This window comes from Wyeomyia smithii, chromosome 1 (assembly GCF_029784165.1).
Source record: "Wyeomyia smithii strain HCP4-BCI-WySm-NY-G18 chromosome 1, ASM2978416v1, whole genome shotgun sequence".
In the NCBI taxonomy this organism is placed as follows: Eukaryota; Metazoa; Arthropoda; class Insecta; order Diptera; family Culicidae; genus Wyeomyia; species Wyeomyia smithii.
In genome coordinates this window covers 57,879,385-57,902,988 of record NC_073694.1, presented here as the reverse complement: position 1 = coordinate 57,902,988, position 23,604 = coordinate 57,879,385, and the positions used below count along the sequence as shown (strand labels likewise).

At 37.0% G+C, this 23,604-nt stretch overlaps 1 protein-coding gene across 1 annotated transcript in view; it reads right to left on the bottom strand.

The window, feature by feature from the left end:
* LOC129717081 (low-density lipoprotein receptor-related protein 4) overlaps positions 1-20,914 on the bottom strand; it is an 82,715-nt gene extending 61,801 nt beyond the window's left edge. Inside the window, exons 1-2 of the mRNA XM_055666924.1 lie at positions 20,448-20,914; positions 9,322-9,931 (exon numbers count right to left, since the gene is read on the bottom strand). Of these exons, the coding sequence (XP_055522899.1) occupies positions 9,322-9,448 (127 nt within the window). The 5' untranslated portion in view covers positions 9,449-9,931; positions 20,448-20,914. The remainder of the gene's footprint in view (positions 1-9,321; positions 9,932-20,447) is intronic.
* Positions 20,915-23,604: the final 2,690 nt, after the last annotated feature.

Sequence of the window (23,604 nt, the reverse complement as noted above, 5' to 3'; positions counted from 1 at the left end):
CCAAAACAGATCAAAGTGGTCCAAATCATACAAAACACGAGCAATAAATATAGCGATATGTCTATTTACATATTAAAAAGTTAGCGATTAGCGATTAGCGAAAGTTCCGCTAATGTGGGTTTAGCGTTTAGCGTTTAGCGATTATCGAGCTAAATTTTCCGGTTAGCGACTTAGCGATTAGCGTCGCTAAATTTTCGGTTAGCGGTGCCCACCACTGCTTTGCACAGAACTTTGAGAACAGTACATAGCAAAATGATGCCTCGCCAGTTGTCGCATACCGCCAGGTATCTTTTCTTAGGAACCTTCACTAAAATGCCTTGCATCCAGTCAACCGGAAAGGTCGCGGTGTCCCAGATATTACAGAATAGCTGATGAAATAGTAGAGAGAAAACCTTGGGGTCAGTTTTGAGCATTTCGGCGGATATGCGATCGACCCCCGGACGCTTGTTTGATTTTATACTTTGGATGGCTGCTTCTATCTCCTGCGATGATGGAATTTCGGAGTGACACGAGTAATGCGTCGCACTCTTGGCTGATCATGCCGAGATATAGATGGCTGGTGACTCGACACTTGAAGTAGCTGTTCACAGTGTTTGGACCAGCGTTTCAGCTGATCAGTTGGGTCGGTTAATCGCTGTCCAGTCGCGTCTTCAATAGGCATCGCGAGATATCGTAGAGGAGACGGATGTCGCCAGTAGTTGCGGCTTGCTCTCCTTCGTCTGCCAGAGAGTAAACCCAGGCTCGTTTGTCCCGTCTAAACGAGCGCTTAGCTTCCTTTTAAAAAGCCGATTACCGTTGACGGGCTTGAAATTTGGCTCCACGTGTTCTCGCTCGTTCTATCGCGCTTTTGGCATTCATCCGCTCCTCAACTTTCCTCCAGGTCTTATCGGCGATCCACTCCTTTCTCCGGGTGCGCAGTTCACCCAGGCTATTATCACTGTTGGTGATAAAGGCGCTCTTGATGGCGGTTCACTGCTGCTCTACGCTGCCACCTTCTGGGATATCCACCGCTCGCGCTCCTAGTTCTTCAACAAACGACCGCTTCACTACAGGTTCCTCCAGTCGGCATCGCTCAAGCCTCTCCTCCTGCCGCTGGATCTTTGCAATACGCAGGCGGATCTCAGCGATGTGAAGGTTATGGTCAACGGCGATGTCGGCACTGCGTTTATTCCGCACATCAAGAAGGCTCCGACTCCATTTTCGGCTGATGCAGATGTGGTCAATCTGGTTTTCAGTATGTCCATCACGAGAGACCCATGTGGTTTTGTGTACTGGTCGATGGGGAAAGAGCGATCCCCCGATCACTACGTTATTGATGCCACAAAACTCTACAAACAGCTCACCGTTCTCGCTCATTTCTCCAAGACGAAGGCGTCCCATGATGCGCTCATAGTCCGTGTTATCGGAGCCGATCTTCGCATTGAAGTTGCCCAAGTAGATCTTGATATTACCTTTCGGAATCTTATCTGCGTTGGCATTCAATTGGCTGTAGAAATTTTCTTTGTCCTGTAACTTGGCAGCATCGGTTAGCGCGAAACATTCGATTAACGTAAGGTTTCGGACCCGTGTTCTAAGTCTGGCAACGATTATCCTCTCATTAATAGGCTCCCACTTGATGAGCGCTGCATATGCGTGCACGCCAGGAAGGAAGTCAACTCTACGGTGTCGAGGAGCGTGTTCACCTCGAATACCAGAATATAACAAAACCTGTCCCGACGGTAGTTTATGTTCTCCAGAGTACGGCCAACCGACTTCACTTAGTCCCAGGATCTCACGCTTCATGCGTCGCGCCTCGCTGACGAGTTATGCCAGCTTACCCTACTGGGCTAGGGTTAGTACATTCCATGTTCCAATTCTTTTCCGTTGTTTCGCGCTAAAAGTCGTTGCCGTTAAATCAGTTAGAATACTTCTGTCGGTTTCTGTAACTTTGTTATGGTTTCGGGTACAGTAGGTTGTTAGCCTAAGGTCCCAATCCTCGTAATGGGGCTGCCATCTTGGGTTTAGTTGGCAAGCAACCGCATTTCGTATGTCAGCCGCTTCTAACCTGGAGAACAGACGCTGTTTGAGCCACAACTCTCTCATAGCAGAATAGAATTGAATATTGAGAATAGGTTATGTTTCCATTTAATTCTAATACCAAAAGATCGAATACCCTCTTATACAAAATATTTATCGGACGGTATAAGAGTATAAGAGTCTTTTGGTAGTAGAATTAAATGGAAGCATAACCCATTTTCAAATTTCATATTCACGAAATTACTTACTCAATTGGAAGTTGTCGCTTTATCCACAGTCCTAAACTGTTCCGTTGTTATTCTTGCCCAGTTACCGTTGGAAGGATATGCCGTGTTGACACCTAGTGATTTGGTCTTGTTGACATTGATGATGAGACGCGCCGCAGAGGAGAAACTTGGTACGGCTCTGTGCGTTCAATTTTACCGTTATTGGACTGTGATTTTGTCCGTTATGTAGCAAAATATGAAAATCACGAAACTTCATTATCTCCAAAAACACGTACATTATAAATTTCGGGAACGGGTGACAACTCGAATTTTGGGATTTTTTATACTGCTGTCAAACTTAGATGTTGTAGAGTCAAAAGGATTACACTTAACACGTTACAATGAAGCGCAATAGACACCAAAGTACTTTATTTTTAAAACACTAGTCACAACGATTATTCGCACAAAAGTTACGCTAACTTGTCGATGTTTGTTCCTTTTCGAGAAGTTTTTGGCGCGGAAAAACAACGTTAATACCCGATCAGGAGAGCATAACTAAAAAATTACAAAATTCTATCAACAGCAGATACAAATAACATATTTTAATACGATTTTGTATTTTCTCATATGCTCTTGATAACAATATAGAATCTAAATGAGTTTTATTAACAAATCCTGAAATAAAGTTTTTCTGAAACAAGTAAATAAAATTTTTTCTCTATAAAAATCTCTTGTTTCTAACAATGGTTGTTATTATTGGTTCTGTATGATATCTTATTTTTTAGAAAACTGATACGATAGTAACAAAGTTTGAAATAGGTTTGATACAAGAGAATCATTTTTGTAATAATTTCTGTTAACACCTAACGGGATCAAATTGAAAACACAATTTGAAAGGTTTTTTTTTCGAAACAAACTAACAGCTTTTGTTATATTTTTGTTTTGCCTTTCTGATCGGGTAGGCCGACAGTTCGGAAATGTTGCTAGTAGAATGGGAAGAATGGAAGTATCGGAATTTCTCATTCTGAGATATATCTATGGCGGAATCATATACACTCTACTAATTAACTACTATAAGAATGGAAAATGACACCACAATATATTTGAAAAAAAAACTGATTTATTTTTCATGAAGACATATTCATTGTAAATGAAGAAAAAACAAATGAATATTTGAGAAAAGTTCGTAATCGGCTTTTCGAAGAAACTTTCGCATGATGCCAAACAGCAGCGTTGTACGGCCATCACATCTACTTAAAGAAGAAAGTCACGCGAAATTAAATTTAGTTACCTGAATCGTTTAAAATTAAATATTAGCGAAGAGTTGCCATATTTCATGCTTTTCTCTTTGCATATCTTTTCATTAAACAGCGCCTCTAGGTTTAACAACTCCATCAACGAATTTGCGTGAATTCCCTTCTATATACGCGTGTACTATGTTCTGATAACGCCAATCTTTCAAATAATTTGAAACAAATTATTCGAAACATTTCCCAACTCGTACGTACGACTTTCATCCAATTTAGCGAAAATCACGTGTGTGTGGCCGTCCGTCCAGGCCAGCGCCAAGTACACGACCGCGAGCGATAATGTCGTCAAACAACCGAAACAGATTGTAGTAGCCCGTTTCCCATCGCGGCCTGCTACAACACAGCTGGGTGATTGAGTGTGCAATTCTAAAATTAGCAAATTGCCTTTTGGGAACACTGCCGTAATGTGCATCGTATATTTACACGGAAGACCCGCAGAATGGCGTCAATTGAGGGACGACCGTAGTGGGCGCAGTAACCGGTAACTTCGTTGCCGGAAAAATGTCAATGGTTATATTTTGTTATCTGAATGCAGATTAATTTGATAAGAGAAATACTATTTAGAAAAGATAAACTATATTCTTAATCATCGTTTCAGTGATTATACTTCTCTTCCGCTAGAACAAACCCCATGCATTTCTCCAATTACGTTATCAATTTACTGTTATTCACTCTTGACTTTGCTGTTGCACCACGAGAAGCACGGTCAACGCTGTACCGGTCGTTTTGGAACCACGAGCACGTGTTTGTGTATCTGCATTATTTCGCGTTGCGTATCTGAAAATTTTGACTATAAAGATGGCTTGCCAACAGTAGAATCAATATGCATAGAACGCTAGTGACGTTAGTCACTATGCAAAAAACTCGGGTATCGCTTCAATGGTTGTGCTGAAATGGTGAATCAATCACATAGGTTTTGATGAGCCACCGGAAAACAAATATCATTTACAAAGAAGCCTCCACTCCTCAACGCAAGAAAATTGTTTCGAAATTGATCGGCATTTTCTGATTACAAAAGTGAAGCAGAAGAAGTGAAGTAGAAGTATTATAGAGGGTGTTATCAAATATTTTGTATTTAAAAATTGAGCATGCATGTTTCGATTCGAAAGGATAATCTTTCTATTGAGTGCCGTGTTAACCGAAATATGAGAATGAAAAAGTGGGTTTATCATTATACGAAGCGGAAGAAATCTGAAGACCAAGGACTCAACAGAAAGGATCATGACCTCTGTACTTAGCAACATGAACGTTTGCTTGTCGATTTTTTGTCGATCATCGGATCAACAGACCACTCCATTAGTTTCTGTTATTTGTTATTTGATCTCTTAGACATTATCGATAGTTCCAGTCATATATGCACTAGATGTTGTTGCTTTGCTAAGTGTACTGTACGCATCCGCAATTTTGATCACTTGGCTCCTGCACTAATTGTAAATTGCTGTCATATCATCATCACGCGCTCATGATAAAATGATAGCAAGACACAATGGCGTTATATAGGGAAAACAAGTTTCAAGTTTGATAAAAGTAAATTGCATTCAGTGAGCACAGGAAAGGGAGCTGCGTAGCCGCAAGGTTACAGAGTCCGCTTTGTCAAGCGGATGGTCGTGGGTTCGAATCTTAGTAGAATCAGGCCATTCGATGACAAAAAAGGACTTCAAACAAGGGTTTATCCTTAGGCTCCCCACCAGTTAACCTTCCTTTACGCTGAAATCTATAATACCTTTTCTTGACTTCCTCTTAACAAAAATAAGTCCCTCTTATCAATAAAACTGGCCAAAAGGACGCACAACGAAACTTCTCCAGGGAATTATAATTGGCGATATTTGGCAGGAGGAACGAGGCTCAGTATAGAAGAACAGTAAGCGTGTAAAAAGGAAGGGTAGCACATTACATACAAGCACTGATAAAAAAATAATAATAAACAATGCCACTTTTCAATAGCGGAATTGCTAATAATAGAAGTGCGGGATACAGCAGACACCCGGACATATCTCACAATAGATCAACGATTCTGGTCGCAGTGAGGAAGTCCATACAGGGGAAAAAAGCACAGGAGAGTAACAGTATGGTAACTAATTGTTGTTTTTCTGTTCAAATCGAAAGAAAGCTAGTTTTTGAACGTAAGAACAGGAGTTTTAAACGTAGAACAGGAAAGATTATCAAAAGTTCTGCAAAAGTTATAGACCATTCTGATTGTTTGATTTCACTTAGCGCATCGATGAATTCTAACGGGTGATAACTAGAATTTTTTTTGACTCTTTAATCAACAACAAACACGCTCAGAGAGAAATGAGAGTATGTATAAGTAAGCTCTCTCTTTCCTCTTTATGCCAGTTTTTTTATTCTGTTTATGCATGCTCAGTTCTGTTCAAAATGGCATCGAAATAAAGAGTCTTATAGTAAACCAGCCAAAGTAATCGACAAAAAAGAGCTTCGTTCTTCTTGTTCAAATCATGGTTCAAGCCCGCGAGTTTGGCTATTAATCAAGGTGTGTATCAGAACAAATGTTTAAAGAAAGTTGTGATTCCATTTCTTCTTGAACACCATTCCAATTAATAGTAGGCTGACCAGATTTTCTTGGGATAAAAACGGGACAAATGGGTTCAAAAAGCGGTACACATGATAACATTTATTTTTGAAATTTTATCCCAACCAAAGCACGCAAACAATTATTCATTGCTTCGATGAACTTACCCAATCCTGAAGAGTGCAATTTTCAGCAATGAGTTCCTGAAATTTGTCACATGATGATCGAAATTTTGACTAACAACTATCATGGTCTCAACTTTCAATCGTGACTTTTTAGTCTGTTCACGATAGGGGATGTCCTTCCAGTAGTGCAGTACTGTCAGGAAAAAAAAACTCGGGTATCGCTTCAATGGTTGTGCTGAAATGGTGAATCCATCACATAGGTTTTGATGAGCCACCGGAAAACAAATATCATTTACAAAGAAGCCTCCACTCCTCAACGCAAGAAAATTGTTTCGAAATTGATCGGCATTTTCTGATTACAAAAATGAAGCAGAAGAAGTGAAGTAGAAGTATTATAGAGGGTGTTATCAAATAAACGCATAAACGTATTAGGGCCCAAACACAATGGATGCGTTTGCGTTGCGTTGACGTTAATTTGACAGAAAATGTATAGGCTAACTGTCAAAATGCCGCAAAAGCAGCCGCAACGTATCCGAAAACGGTAAAAAATGGCAGAAAGACGGGACGGTTAACAATAGTCGAAAAAAAACGGTACTGTCCCGTCAGCCTAATTAATCGTCATCATCACATTACGGGCAAAACGACAAACGTTACCGAATAATCATTTGTACCCAATATACACGACCCACCGCATCTAAGATTTTTTTGAGATTTGAAGTTCCTTTGTGTACAAAAACAACTGGAGAGCAGCGAACTGAAATTCGTCGATTGAGTCGACGTGAAGGTGCCGTGTCGACTAAACTCATACAGGGTGTTCAAGAGGTTCGAATACAACTCTCCTTCGTTGTGTAGGTGCGCACCATGTGCATTCTGTGTATTGGCATTGGTGTCTTGCATAGGATAACCGACGTGTACGGTGTCGACTTGCTGTCATTTGTTGTTTGTTTACCGCCCACGACGAAGTAAAGAAAAGTTGTTTGCGAGAGGTCGGCGACTCGGCAACATATTCCGCTATAATTACACGGGGTGAACGGGGTCGGTACTAGGCCGGCCAAGGACCGTGCGAAATCCGTACAAGAAACGCATGGTTCACGGGGTAATGGAGGCTTTCGCGGCACGCAGATCAGGAGTTCGTGTTTTCTAATGAGAAACTCTTTGTCTTGCATCAGTCGCACAATTTCCAAAATGATAGACTGTGGGCACCAACATTTGCCAGCATCCAGCCGTCCCATATAAACATGGTTCCAGAGCGACACGTCGATGATGGCAAGACCGAATTTTTGGAGAAGGTTGCGGCTACGGCACTTCTGAACTTCTACGGGAAAGGATCATACGTCTTACCACTGGACCACGCATGGCGTATCCAAGCGTGGTGTCGGAAAAATGTGACTGATTTTCTCGGTAAGATTTTGTAGCCTTCCAGCTCCCCGGACCTTAATCCCATGAACTTTTATTATCGTTCATGTGCATGTGATCAAGCAGAGCAATCATTTTCAACAGAGAGATCGATGGACGAACTTATTGAACACTCTGTAAACAAATCTGGCAAGATGGAAGTTTTGATTTTTTACTCACTAGTATTTCAAAATTAGAATTCTTCGCTCCATTTTGAAACTTTTCCACACCATATTTACATTTATTCATATCATAAAATACTTTCCATATTATTTAGCAGAATCTCATAAAAAAATTAATTATTAATTGAATCGAAAAAGTAGAACTGAAGATACAGTAAATTCAAGTGAAGTTCGATTTGTAGAGATTTTTGGTGTGATACAACTGTACGTATGATTATCTCGAGCGTGTTCTCTGGTTTATACGGTTTTGTGTATTGGCGGAGACGTTACCAACCACGCTAGGCGCTAAATTTTTGAAAAATGAAATCTGCAAAGCTACACCGAAAAGTTTTTATCGAATTCTAAAAGGGTGCAGCCCTGTTCTGTCGAGTTGGTTATATCTATCACAAAATATTGAAAAACATCATTGAATTATTATTTAAGCATTTGAAGTAACAAACGGGCGATAAATCATCTTTTGCCACATTTAAACCGCCTTTTTTTCCAGCAGAACGTTTATGACGCAAGAAAATATAAGTTGTTTAAATGAAAATTTGATTAAAAGTGTCAGACATGTCTACATTCAAAAACAACGGAAATGCCTAATGAAATACAAAGGTAAACAAATATATATTTCTTAAGAAAATGATGATTACATGCCGCAATTTTTCATTTTTGGTTGTATTGGGTAATTCGCTAGGAAGCTAGGTTGGAGTTCTTTAATACTCCCATCATATGAATCACGGTGCATGCTAATTAAAATTGAAACGCTTGTTGAACGAAGAGAAATCGCTATGGTCTTTTTTATCAATGATACAATGAAGCTTTTAACAGAAGAAAAAATTAACAATTCATATAAGTAAATAAAAACTGTATGTAGTCTACCCTAATGACGAAATAAATAAACTTTATCGCCGTCTTGATCAGATTGGGGATTCCGTCTGGTCCCGGTGCCTTGCTCACCTTCAAATTAAAAGTTTTCAGGTGAAATATACGTTTAGGAACAATTTAAACTCAACCGACACAAAATCAATGACGAAGCTATCGAATAACTATCATAATGTTTTGCTTTATCGGTGTTATAGATTCAGAAAAAAGTTTTTAAAAATTATTTTTGGTGAACTGGAAACAAGTGCAAATCAAGTATTGAAAAGTGCATGACATTAATAGATTAAAACTATTTAACTTTCGCAACCAATTCGGGGGTTAGACCGTTGCTATCAACTGTCATTTCACATTTTTCACAACTGCACTCGTAGCCTTGCAACAACAAGAACAACAAGGCCAAGAAAGCTTTCCAGAGAGAAAAGATACGGCAATGTGTTGCTCGACAAGAGAAATCATCTATTTGGCATTGACTCTCGGGTTGTTCCTCCTTAAGTTGAGGATATTGGAGAACACAGCGGCCTCTCCCAAGATATGTCCGCCCTGTGCTTCCCATCATCATGCTCTCCGGAGAGAATGGCACGAATGGCACAGAAAATATAACTGAATGTGAAAAATTTTCCATTGATGAAAAAAGATGCCCCCTTGAAATTGGAAATAGAATGGAGAGAAACTGAAAGTAGGCCAACTTACCAACTCCAATGACCAGCAGCAGTACCGAGAAAGTGGCAACCGTTCCGATGAGCCGTTCCGAGACATTCCGGATAATTCCACTCCGACTTCGATCGATTTGCACGCTCCAAATGTTGATACTGCTCATGATCACTCGTCTCGTATCGTTTGAGGGACTCAATTTGTCGGCAGTCCAGTTTCGACCCTCCCCGCACCAGGTTGTGTGGGTGCAAATGAAAGGATTATCCGAAGGGTGGTCACTATCCACTCTCCGCGTGTAATCCTTTTGGCCGTTGGCTTTGATTGATTGGTTTGACTTGATTAGTCGATTGCTTGAATGGCGTTTTTTATCTTCTTCTCTCTTTTCACTGGTTCAGCATACGAACACAAACACACTTTTGAACCAACAATCCGGAACTGGCCAGTTGCACGGTTTCAATTTATTTTTTCATTCTCCGTGTGGCTCACAACAATTCACTAAGAGCAAAATTTTCACCGATTCCCGCACAGTCAGTCTTGTGCTGGTATGTGGATTGGAAAGAATTTCCGTTTTAAACGTTGAAATCGGTGATCGATTGTCCCAGTAGGAGTCTTCTCTTATATCCTCGCTTCATAGTTTCCGTTGGTGGTTCTGCGGTAGAAAGTAAGGTAAAAAAATTCTACCCCAAACGGCGCGATAGACGACGCAATTTCGATGGGACGCAGTCGCTGGTTCGCAGATCTACCGTTTCGTCGGTCCTTCGAATGGATGGGATTGCCTGGTGGCAGTAAAATTTAACGACAAGGACAGGAATTCAATGAATGAAAGCACACGTTTCTTCGTTTCGGGAGAGCGGGAGAAGCTGGAATACTGAGATCGAGGAAGAGAGAGAGAGAGAGGCTAGCCATGAGTACCGCGAGAAAAGGATGCTGTGTATCGAAAAAACTGAACTTTATCGTGTTTCAATTTCCAGTTTTTCAGAAAATGTGCCACTGCTAAAAGTTCGGTTTTGATAAGACATTTCGGCCGATTTGATGACAATATCACAGTATTTTGGCGTGTCAATTTTTTCTAGCACCAAATTTAATTTCACGCTGGTTCCCACAAAAGTTAAATTCAATTGGAAAACATTTTACTTAATAAGAAATGAATTAAATCGGGAAGAATTATTATCAGTCCGCTCAGATTTGTGAGGAACAGCTGGTGAAAGCTTTTTGAAACTTTTGAACAAATAATAATTGGTTAGCAAGGCTCTGACCTCGCTAGTTTGGAGTCCACACGATTCAACGGCTATAAATCAAGCAGAAGTTAAGTTTGTCTAAGTCTAAGTTCTAGTAACAAATTGGTTTTTAGTTTGCAGTCGACAGAAGTTTTAGGATGAGGTTGCTTAATTTTTTTAATATTTACTCCGAAAAAGCGGCAATTATTCAAAATAATTAGAACTAGATGAATATCATTCTAGTATAACGAACTGTTATCAGCTCATAAAGGCATAAGTCGTTTGTAAAAAATTGCTCACACATTGCATTCGTATGAAAAATGTTCTAATGCATATTAACAAAGATAATTTAACTGCACCCACTTCATCTAGTCTAAAGACAATTACTTAAGCCCTACAAGTTTTTCGCCGCCGAATCTCGCCAATTCAACTATTTTTGCAAGTAACGAAACCTATTTTAACTGTTACAAAGTGGAATTCAGTAGAAAACGAGCCCACAACCTCTAAAAAAAACAAAACTGCTTGTCCTTAGTGGTTTAATTTATTTTCAACCAGTCAATTGCAAACGTTTGTGAATTTGGTTACTTGACGTCAGAAATGAACTCTCGTTCGCAATTTTGACAGCCAGCAAGGCTTTGTTTACTGGCCAATCTTCAATTAGTTTTCAATTGCGACTCACACTCAACTGAATTTGAATATCATTGCTCGAATATGTTCCGAAAATCATTAAAATTATGTGTATTAAACTTTGATTGAGTGTTTGCACTACTGACACATGTATGGGTTAGCAATTTGAACGCTATTTTTACGTCGTCGTCGAGTGAAAAGAAACCTAACCTTAAAATTGTATGGAAAAGACCACCGTTCAGTTTCATCTTAATACTATGGGAAATTCTTTTTCTATTGATTCTACCTTTTGTGTCCCTGTAGACAAAAGCCTTCTGTCAGAAAAGTGAGGTTAAAGCTGTGAGTGGTCGAATGTCACATTCAATACTTTAAAGCAGCTTCTACTAAAGACTACAAAGATTATATTTGTGTCGAACGGACGTGTAAGTTTATACAACTCTATTTAATTAGAATTACAAAACAGATTTTTCTGAGAAAAACAAACAAGGTATTAATTTGTAAATTTCATCAGCATTGTTTGAATTTCATGTTTTTATTATGCTGTGATCAGTGTTGATAAAAATCATTTTCACTAGCGAAAAATTTCGAAAATTAAAGCCAATCTTTCTTCACTTTTCACTTCCAATGACCGCAACACCCTTGAGTATAAATCATTTCACAATGACGCCATTTGACAGTCCAGAAGGTAGAATTTGCGGACCTGAATTCATTCTCGATGACGCCGAAAGAGATTTTTTTTTCTAATGCTTTCCTAATTGACCTTCGCTAATAAAAATTTGTTCATTATTCCTGCTAGTTTCTCATGCGCTTTCTTATGAAATAGGTTGTAATATTCGTAAGAGCAGAAAAAACCGATTTATCGCTCGAATTTCTAGCACAAAAATTCTAATCTTCCGAAACCTACAAAAAAGTGAGGTTAGGCCGCTCCTTGCAATGATTCATAGACTTGATTTTCAGCCTTTGAACGAGCTGTCATACTCTGTTGAAATATTTCACGCATTGAAATTTATTGAAATGATCGTCACCGTTTCTTTGGTGAAGCGAAAATGGAATTCAAACAGTAAGCGTTTTTCAAAATAAACGTATAGGTAAATTGATCCAAGAGCGGATTTTAGGTAACCAGTTTCTTCTGGTGGTAGTACATATTTTTTCCGTCCGTCACTAGTCGCGTAATGCCACTGCACACTGTTTCCAAAGCTGCAAAACGTGACCGAAATTATTTTGACCCAAAAAAAATTATTTTAGAGCCATAGTGTCTTCAGCAAAGTTGATTCAAAAATTATTTTTCATTTTATAGAAATTTCAAATTCGTGAATAATCCACCTAAAATTGAGAAACGAATATGACTTTTTTCATTTTCGTATATAAAAGTTCACTTTGTTTGGTGAAATTGTAGCACATTCTATAAGAACAACTTCGTCGAAGATGCCATACTTCTATTCACCTATTTGAATGGACTTTTGTGGAGTTTTCTTTAGATTGCCACTAAAAATCGATTTTTCAACATAACATTTAATTGTAATTTTCTACAATTTTTCAATGTTCTGCAATATTGTTTGTTGTAACAAAACAAACAATTTCATCAAAGGAAGTTTTTTTATCTCTTATATTTCTTTGATTATAAACGTTTTTTCTTATAACAATGATTTAATTTACTAACAGATATCTACAAAATCTGCAAATATCTGCAAACCAAACCATTCCTATACTATTGGTAAAACATCATCAAATCCAGGTATAGGCATTTGTCATTCGCTGTCTTTTGCATTCTCTCTGCGTAGACATCTGTAGCTAAATTAGTGCATTATTTTAATTAAAAACTCCAAAAACTAAATAAATATTAAAAAAAAATTGAACTTTCTTGGGTAAACTTGTGTGTTTCATTATACTTAAAAACACAGTAGAACATTGAAAAATTTTTGAATATCACAATAAAAAGTTATATTGCAAAAAAGGATTTTAACCCTATCCCCGCGGAGAGAAATCAGTTTTTACATCGAAAAATGAAATTCAAGCTCTTATTACTCAGCAACCGCATGCATAATTGGTACAAACTATATTGCATGTTGAAGATTAATCTGTTCTCTAACTGCTTAGAATATTTGCATCGTAAGAGATTTCATGTATAGTTGTTAGACTGTTATCAAAGTTTATATGTCAGATGATGTCATATGGCATTACCCGCGGGGAATGGGTTAAGTGCTCAACCAGTGCGCTTTTTACGCGTATTTTTTACGCGGGTTTTTTTTACGCGGGTTTCTATTTATGTAGCTTTTTTACGCGGATTCCGGAATTTACGGAATTTATTTCTTGAATTTACGCGGTATTTTTTTGCGCAGACTTCGGTTTCACTTCACTCGGATTACCAAATTAACGCAGGTTTATTTACGCGAATTCTGGAATTTGCGCGGTGTTTTTTACACGGACTCCGGAATTTACGCGGTATTTTTTACGTGGCACGTATCCCCCGTGTTAAAAGCGACTTTAGTGTATAGTGTTTTTGACAAAGTTGTATGCTACAGTTTTGCCGAACAACGTAAATTTTCATAAGCAAAAATGAAAAAGGTATAATTCGTTTCTCAATTTCAGGTAGAAATATCATAAAATTATAACTTTTATAAAATGGCATGTAAAACGAATTTGTTCTTTTATTTAATTTTAATTTTTTCTCTTTTTTCATTTTTTGCATTCAAATTATTACTTTATTCATATATCCCGTCCCGTAGGGATGCGGTATATATTTCCAAATCTGTATCATATTTCCAGTTCGCTCATTTTTCGTTCTTTCTCTACTTCACATACTGTCTGCTTAATGAACTTTAATTTTTTATTTATTTTCTATTTTTTCATTTATTTTGTATTTTTTTCATTTAGTTTTTATTTTTTTCATTTATTTTTTATTTTTTCATCTATTCTTCATTGTTTGCACCAATTCCAATTTTTAATTTTTATTTGTTGTCTTTTTCATTTATTTTTCGTGTTTTTCATTTTTCAATAATTTTTTTAATTATTTTTAATTATTTTTATTTATTTTTGTTTTACTTTCCATCAATTATTTTTCATTTATTCTTTATATTTTTCTTTTTTTCATTAATTTTTTACTCAATTTCCTTCATATTTTCAGTTTTGGTTTTATGTATTTCTTTTATTTTCTCATGTATTTTATATTCCTTTTGTATTTAATTTTTCTTTTCTCACTTCGTTTATTTTTTTTATTTATTCATTTTTTCCCTATTTTTTTTATCTAATTTAATTTTTTAAAATTTATTTTCCCTTAATTCATTTATTTTTAAATCTTTTCGTTTATTTTTATGTTTTTTTAATTTTATTTTTCAACCATTAAAATGAAACAAACAGTAATGAGAGAAAGACATAATCAAAACGTAAATGAAAAACAAAAAAATTAGGAAAACAGGAAAGGAAAAATATTCAGAAAAGGTAAAATTTACTTGGAAAAACAAATCAAAAATAAAATAACACAAAAAACAAATTTCTAAAATGACCAAATCAAGCATCCGCCTGAAAAGGCGTATAGATATGATAAAAACAAAGTAAAGAGACGAATAAAAAGAAAAATAGTAATTGGGAAGTGTCGCAAAAAATATAAAAAAATGAGTATACGGGAAGATTCAAAACAAGTAATAAATAATAAAAATTGAAAACAAAAAACATGAAAGTAAACAATTGAAAACAAAAAACATAACGGTTATAGAGAAAAAATAACGATAAGTGATACATGATAGGTACGATAGCAGTACACAACGAATTGAATATATGAAACATATAATATCAAAGTTAAGAGACATTATAAATTTAAGCGGAATATGAAAAAAATTGTCAAAAGAACAAAGAAAATACAAAATAAAAATACAAAATAAAAATAAGGTATAGTGAACAAACAATAAGAATTAACGAAATTAACAAAAACAAAAGAAAACGAAAAAATACGGGTAAACAAAGATACGAATTGAGAAACATTGGAAATATAAATGTATATTGGTGAATAACATATCAATGATGAAAAACGAAACATAAAAGAAGATATAAAAAACAGATGTTGAGTTTGGCGAAAGAACAAGAAACAAGAATACAACGAAAATAGCAAAAAAGAAGCAACTTAAAAAATACAAGATTACAAAATAAATGTGAAAAACCAACCAATTGAAAAGTAAAAATTGGAGAAAAAAAACCGTAAAAAAAACAGGAAATCATAGGTAAGCAAAGAAAAGGACAACAAAAGATAGATATTGAGAAAAGGTAAAATGCACCTAAGAAAACAAAACAAAATTAAAATAACATGAAAAAATAGGGCTTTGTACAAAATGAACAAGTTGAGCAATCGCGAGAGTAATAAAAAATGAAAATACAAAATAGCAGACGAAAAGTAACAAAAAAAGTTGAGGAAATGAAGAATGTGAAATTAAAAGAGGAGATCCAAACCATGTTAAGTAATAGAGGTTGTAAACGAAAAAATATGAAAAAAAAGGCAACAGAAAGTTGAACATTTAAATACGTAAGAGATTATAATAAAATGACAATTAAAAATGACAAGCAAAATAATAGGTTAAAAGCACAACAGAGAGAAGCAAATAAGAAATTTTTAATATTGACAAGAAATTTAAATTTGTTATTTAATTGTTTCAATGGCCACTAGAAGCCCTGGTGGAATCTGTTTCGGAAGGACCATTTTAAGGGTATATCACCATATCACCAAAAACCGTAAAAATGGCCTGTGGAAGTAATTTTATGATCTTTGACCTAATAATTGTAAGATTTTGTTCAAATATTCATAAAAATCCTCAGTTTCGGAACATAAACCCAAAAACCGGATTTCCGGCAATGAGAAAATTGTTGTTTTCATTAGAACGTGCTACAACATGCCGAGCAATGCAAATTTTCAAAAAAGGACAATTTGTTTCTCAATTTTAGGTGGATTATTCACAAAATTGCATTTTTTTTAAATGGAGAAAAAATAATGGAACAACTTTGCTGAAGACACTACAGCTCGAAAATCATTTTTTTTAATTGTTTGTTTTGTTATAGTAAACAACATTGTAGAACATTGAAAAAAAAGGAAAAAAACACTATAAAAAGTTAACTGAAAACAATGGATTTTGGGGGTAATCTCTAGAAAGCCCTATAAAAGTCCATTTGAATAGATAAAAGTATGATGTCTCCAACAAAGTTGTTTCTTTGCAAATGTGCTACAACTTTGCCGAACGGAGCGGATTCATATATTCCAAAATGAGAAAAGTATAATTCGTTTCTCACTGTTAAGTGGATTGATCACAAAACTGAAACTTCTTCAACATGGAGAATAATTAATAGAACAAGTTTGCTGAAGACACTGTGGCTCTAAAATCAAAATTTTTGGACCGAAATAATTTCGATCTCGTTTTCGCAGCTTTGGAAACAGTGTGCACTGTACAGTACACAAACATTATTTACAATAACAAAACTTAGAGTAATAAATTTCCAGAAAAGTTTTTTTTTACTCAAATAGATTTCCAGAAAAGTTGAAACGGTGAAAATCAACCGATTACATTATCACTGCGACTGACAGGTGACTACTTTTCTGCCAACAATGAAAAAACGAACGAAGAGAGAATCAACATTGCATGATAGTCATGGTAACACTAATGCTTACGATGGCTTTTTAAACTTGCATGCAAATGTGTTGAAAAATATCAGCCCTGGTTGTAATTGCATAATAATTAAGATAAATTTTTATTCAAATACCTATGTTTTAATTCCGTTCATGGTGATTTGTTTCGTTTCCCAGCGTGAAAGTTGTCTCAATTTTGAAATAATATTTACTAATTTTTCTTCACAGCCGTGAGCTAATTTCGAGACAAAAAGAATCCATACTTATAATACAAAAAAGGAAAATTTATTAAAACTGAAAATGAATTTTGATTTAGAATATGAACTGAAGAAAAATTATAAGTTAAAATGGAACTGAACAGCAAATAATCAAATCTGAAATAGAAACTGGGATTCAAAACAAAACTGGGTTGAAATTTGAAACCCAAACCGGGTCTGCAACTGCAAGTTAAGCTGAAAATACAGCTGATGTCGCAACTAGAACTAAATCAGAAAGTGTAACTGAAACAGGGTTCCAAACCAAAACAATTAAGATAAATTGTTCGCTTGATTGCGATTAGTAAACTTTCATGTTGACAAAACTGCTTTACGGATGACCAAATTAATTATTGTAAATTTGAATAACAGGCTTTGTTTTCATATAAAGACAACTCTCTTGCTTTGAAATTGTTGTTAGATATTACCTTACTTCCATTTCAAAAACGCATATCAAGGGGAAGCAAGAACCAAAGGTTTTTCAATGCATTATTGTGAACCACAATTTCATCATATTTAACCCTCTAGTGCCCAAATTAATTTTTATACGGACTTCGAAAAAATCACTTTGTAACTTTATAAACATTTTTTAAGTATTGATTGAAGCTTTTCAAAGGTTAAACTGAAGACCGTCTAAAGGCGGCACTGGGCACTAGAGGGTTAAACTTCAATGAACATTTATATTTCGAATTTTAATCCCGTAAGCACCTTTAATTTGAATGGGTTTCATTTGGATTCAGAATCGCTTTCTAAGGTATTCAAAATGGCGAAATGAAATTCTACCCATGTACGTTCTTATCGTCTATTTGCATAAAATGGATCGAATATTTTGAGTCATTTTTTTCATTGCTTTAAGAAGAGAATTTATTTTAACGTTTCTTGAAAGTCTGACTTACTCTTCAATGTCACTAATTTAGTTTGCTCTCACGAATGTATCGATTTATTTTCATCAAATTTAAACTGATATCAATCAAATATTAACGAATGGTTTTCAAAAACTTTTCTTCTAATGATTTTTTTATAAAATATCAAATATCTGTTTGGATTTCTTCTGAATATGAAATAGTGGAGACAAAGTTAGCCATTTTTATCTGCGTTTCAGGTCAAAAATACCCAAGGGTAGGAGTTCACAGAATCAGCATAATTTTTAGGGACGTAGGAAACTATTACATTTTATTCGCTAAACTTGTTGTTTAGGAATTAAAAATCCATAAAAAATAATTCCGTTTCTCGTTACTTTTTCAACCTCAAGCAACGTTTAGCAAAAGCTGAATGACTAACATCTAGCATGAAATTAGTTATTATAATGTTTTGCTACAACTATGTTTAAATCATTACAAAATTGAAGTGCTCAAAATGATAGTCATATTTTCGTAATTTTCATTAGATATGAATAAGTAAGGTTACAAAAATAATTTTCACCATTGAACGATACTCCTAGCCCACTCCCTCGGTTAGCTCGAGAGTGCCAGTGCCAGCCAGCTGTGCGGCGCTGCTAAAATGGCTGCCTGAGTTCGCGAATTTTTTCCTCAATGAACCAACTCCGGTGGCAGGCAGGCAAGCAGCCTGGTGTGTGCAATGAACGAAAACAACCGAGCGCCCGAGAGCCCGACTCGAATACTCAGCCCAACTCTCGGCTCGGCTGTGGCAAAACAGAACTAGCATTAACCAAAATCTGCAAAAGTATCGATACTCGAGCATCGATAATTTTTTTCTGGTCGTATCGATACCGGGCTGATATTGAACGAGGAGCATCGATATCAGCTATATCGATATTCTACCTGCTACTTAAAACAGGTCTATGAAAAGCGGCAATTTTTTTATCATCATTACGGTCAGTCAGGGATGGCAGATGTTTTTGAATAAGTTTGCAACTGCTCGAAAAACTGACAAAATCTGCTTGAAATTAAAAAAAAAATCCGGCCGTGATTTGAAAAAAAAAATGCGTTTGCGTAGGCAAAAGTCTGCAGAAATCTGCAAAGATTTTGAAAAAGTCTGCGCAAGTATAAAGAAACTCTGACAAAAACACAGAAATTTATCGAAAAACTGCAATTATTTGCAAATCAAAAATCTGAGTTTTGCAGACAAATCTGCACATTTGGTATCCCTGCGGTCAATAGACCTAATGGGACCACGGTCAAATACAAATCAGTGCAATAGCATAAGCGCGTCTGCGGCATGATTTGAAATTTTGGGCAGCACAAAAGCTCTGACGTTTTATTCTTTATTGTCTGCCTTTCTACAAAAAAAAAAAAATATTACGAGTCCCTGCAGTGTTGAGTAGATGACTTATTGAAGAAAGAAGATACACTTTAACATTGTTAAAAAATTTTTAAATAGGGAACAAGAAACATTCTGCAGTGCTGCAAAACGGTACAAGACATCGACCTAATTTTAGTTAAGCTTCCGTTTTATGTTTAGAATTATCCGTCTTACAAACAAATCACAATTTCTGGTGAAAATGTTGCATTTTTGTCTTTAAACTGATCACTCTCATATTCAAACATAGCAAATAGATTTTAGAACGGTTTTCTTAGTAATCTTTTCAACTCAATTTAGTCATATTTTACGCGTTTTCATAAAAACTTGAGACGAAACCCCCGCATAAAAAGTCTGCTGTATAATTATTGGAATAGTAAGCCATTCGCCACAAAATGCTTGTCAGGTGAGTGACGCGGCGATTCCGGTTTTGCTCTGCATAGACAGTATTGTCAATTGCGAAACAATTTTTCTCGCAAGAGGCATGAAAACCATCTTAGAAGTGCGCGGGTATATGCAATCTGTTGGTGACTTTTACAAAAAGAGTCAAATTTTCGCGCAGCTTGTTTAAGACATTCAGGCAATTGGTCGTATCCGTAAATTTTCCGATTTAATAGTTTCCCTTCAGTATCAAAAAAATATTGGGGCGAAAGTATCGATCCAGCTCAATATCAACGTCAGCTGCATCGATAAAAAATACCGATATTAAGGCTCCACGGTATCGATACCGAAGGTATCGATACGGTATCGGCCAATGCTAAACAGAACTATACACTCTGGGACGAAACAGGACGGAACCTCTGTCGCTGCTGCCTGGCTGTGCTATAATTGCGAAAGTGTATCATCTCCATATACCCCGCGAGGGGTACCGTACCCGCGTGTAACATCCATGGTTCTGCGAAGGACAATTTGCACACACAACCTACGAGAAAAGCTCTTCGCTAAACCAGAAACACCAGCAGCAGCAGCAGCTTTGAGAGAACCTGAGAGTGTACGACGAGTCCCTCCCGAGAAAGGGAACGGAGAACGGAGCGGATGCTGAGATGAAAAACTGCAACAACAAAAACTTAATGGGTGTGTTTTTCACGAATCGAAATTTTCGGTTGGAAAATTCCCATCCATCCGAGGGTGCCTCGCGGAGCACCGATGAAAAGCGTGTGACGTCCTTCATCGATCGGATCGAACGATCCGCCAGATCCTTACACTTTATCCGTTTCGGAGGAACATTTCTTCACGTGGGCGTGATATCGAATCTTCTTCACTTGGCATTAGCGATTCATCCATTTTTAAAATCCATTCTATCACTGATGACATGCTGGGGTGGAAAATTTTCAACACTGGGCTGGGCCATTCTGGCCAGGCCGCATTTTGCGTGCCGCCTCAGTTTCGGCCAGCCACTTCTGTTAGTCACTGCTAGCACTTGGTTTTTGCACTAATTTTACACTAGGTTAGAATATATTTTCACTAAATTCCAACGTTCAACGCGAAAAAAGATGGAGGAACTACACTTTTACAACTTGCACCCTCTCCCGCAGTTCCGGTGCGGTGTGTGCGTGATGGGGTGAAATTGCGTTTCGCCCTCCTCGGTAGGACGCGCGGATGCTCTGTTGGAAGGTTTTTCTTTTGCTTGTGCTTTTGAACGTGGCCGACTCTAGACTGACGAGATAAACGGCCGAGCGATCGGTGCGATGCTGCTGGCTGGAGAGATTTCAGTCGCGAAAGCTTTCGCCCACTTTTTCCACAGTCACACAGCAGCGGCCACTTCATCCAGCATCCAGAGCGTTTGGAGAGATGTGAGTTTTCGCCGCTGAAGAAATGGGGCGAATTGAGACGATGCGAGCTTGGCCACAGGTGAACAGAGAGCAAACTGTCTAAGAATATTACGGTTTACATTTAATTTATTCTAGGAAGATTGAATATGGGATTTAATGCCGGATAATAATAAATAACGGCTTTTCTATATAACTCAACAAATTTGACTTATTAAATTCTCCAAAATGTTGAGAATGTTTTGTTAATTTTGTCTTTCGCATTGAAAGTTTTTCAGAAATTGAAAACTTCGTTGGGATATAATAAGCGAATTTTAGTTGAGAAGAAAAAGATTCAAACAGTTTCATTGGTTTTACGACAGCGTTTATGCTCAATTTAGCAACAAACATGTCAAATACAACGAGAATATCGCCAAAACGCGAGCCAAATGATTCATGATTTATAATAGTATAAATGTGTTATTTTTTAGCATTCATTTGTATGCAATTTACAAATGTCGTTGCTTGCATACAAATTTTGTATTGAAAATTTTGTTTTCTTCTCGATGTTCTTTGTTTGAAGTTATTTTGATTCTCGGGTTCCCGGGATTCTCGAGTTCTTCGAAAATAGATATAATATAGTTTCCCATGCATTATTGAAATCAAACTAAACATCTAATCAAAATGCACAATTTGCGCCGTCAAAGTGTATAGAAGTTTTTAAGTGGACATAATACGAAGCAAATATTTGCTTGAAATGATGAAAATATTCACTTGCCGTGTAACATCAAATCATTTGCTTTAATTAATAGGCAACAATATTTGCTGTCTTATTCAGTAAATGAAAAATAAGACAGATATTTGCTTCGTCTAATGTAGTTCTTTGCTAGTTAGTACACTACTGAACGAATATTTGCTTGATTTTTTTTCTTTATTCATCGATAAAAATTATTATTAATAAAATTTTTTACAGTTCATTAATAAAAAGTCTTACAGAAGGAAATAACACTATTTGGGCTTAACGGAAAATTGTCAACAGATTTGGAGCGATTGTTCGACAACATAAAAACCCTGAAATCCACTCTTCTGCAATATTTTGCAACAAAAATCGATCGTGAATTTCTTATGTGAACTTGAAAAAGTTTTGTTTTTTTTCATGCGAATTTAATTGAACTGTAAACGATTTTTTGATACCTTTTATTATTAAACATTTTTTTAAATCTCATTAATACTAAGATTTTTTTTATTCCCGGTTCCCGGGAGTTCCCGGGAAATGAGATTTTTTATTCCCGTTTCCCGGGAAGTCAATACCCGGGAATATTGCAACCGCTAATGACGCCGCTCGTTATGTAAGGCTTGCTGATTTTGTCGCACCAACAAATCGCTTGCCACACCAAGTAATTCTTAGCAAATTCGTCAACCATCTTTTTACGGAATTTCTTCGAAATATCCAGACGGGACTTGCCAACGGAAAACTTCAGCCCGGGGATCTGCATTTCGGTTGCGGTACGGTTTCCAGGTGTGGGATTTTCCGTATTCTGTTTATCGGTTCGGTTAGGTGCCTTTCTCTCCTTGAAGACATGAAGTCGGACTCACTTCATTGTCTGCTGGATGAACCGGGCTGAGGGATTGACCTACTTGGTCAATTCACCGCTGACCTGTCTTGTCTCGACGGGGTCGGTCGTCTTTGCTTTTATTTCGGTGCTAGCTCGCTGGTCATCTTGAACGATTTTATAGAACACGATTCATCGGTGGGACTAGACCGGATTGTCCACGACCGCGTCTATAATATTTTGTCGAAGCAGTGTAGAGTTGAGCGAGACTTCGGCCATAAAACCATCGGCCACAACATGCAAGGACACCGGAAATCGTTAAGTTTTAAGGAAGCGTATACGCCAAAAATGGCAACGTTCAGTTCGAAAACTTGCCAACTGTTCGGGGTCTCGACTCTGGTTCTTAGATACCTTGGGATGCTCTTCTGTTGAATTTCCTCCGCTATACAACGATAGTTAAGAACACATCGAGAAGCAAGTTTTAATAAATGAACAGAAGTCTTTATTCCGGCGGAGAATAATGCAGCAACCGTTTAATTGAATGATTTTAGTTAGCGCAAGCGGGAAGATGGAAGCAATCAATAGATCAAAAATGAAATCTTGATATGCCTTATCACCAGCCCCGTGCAGTGAGCCAAAAGAGAATAGTTGAAAACCAAGAGAATTTTTGCTGAACGGGGGGGGGGGGGGGGTCGCTCAAATTTACCAATTCAAAGAGAACTTGATCTAATCTATAATTAAAAAACCTTCATCTTCTCTTCGGGTTGGCAAATGGATGGACACGTGTAACTTGAGACCCCATTGTGGTCATTCACCTCTGTCCAGCAACTCTTATCCCAACCTCCACGAGGTGCCGACCGGGATACGAGTAACCTTAGCGGAGATCGGGTAACCAACCCCCGGTGGAAACTATGGTCGAATGCTCACTGGGAAGGAGGTTGTACGCGGCTGTATCCCCATATTAGGGGCGGCGTACAACAACGTCTGACCCGAAACGGGCGGTTGAATTATGGAATGCTGTATCCTGCCAGCTACACCTAAGATGGCAGCCCCATCAGC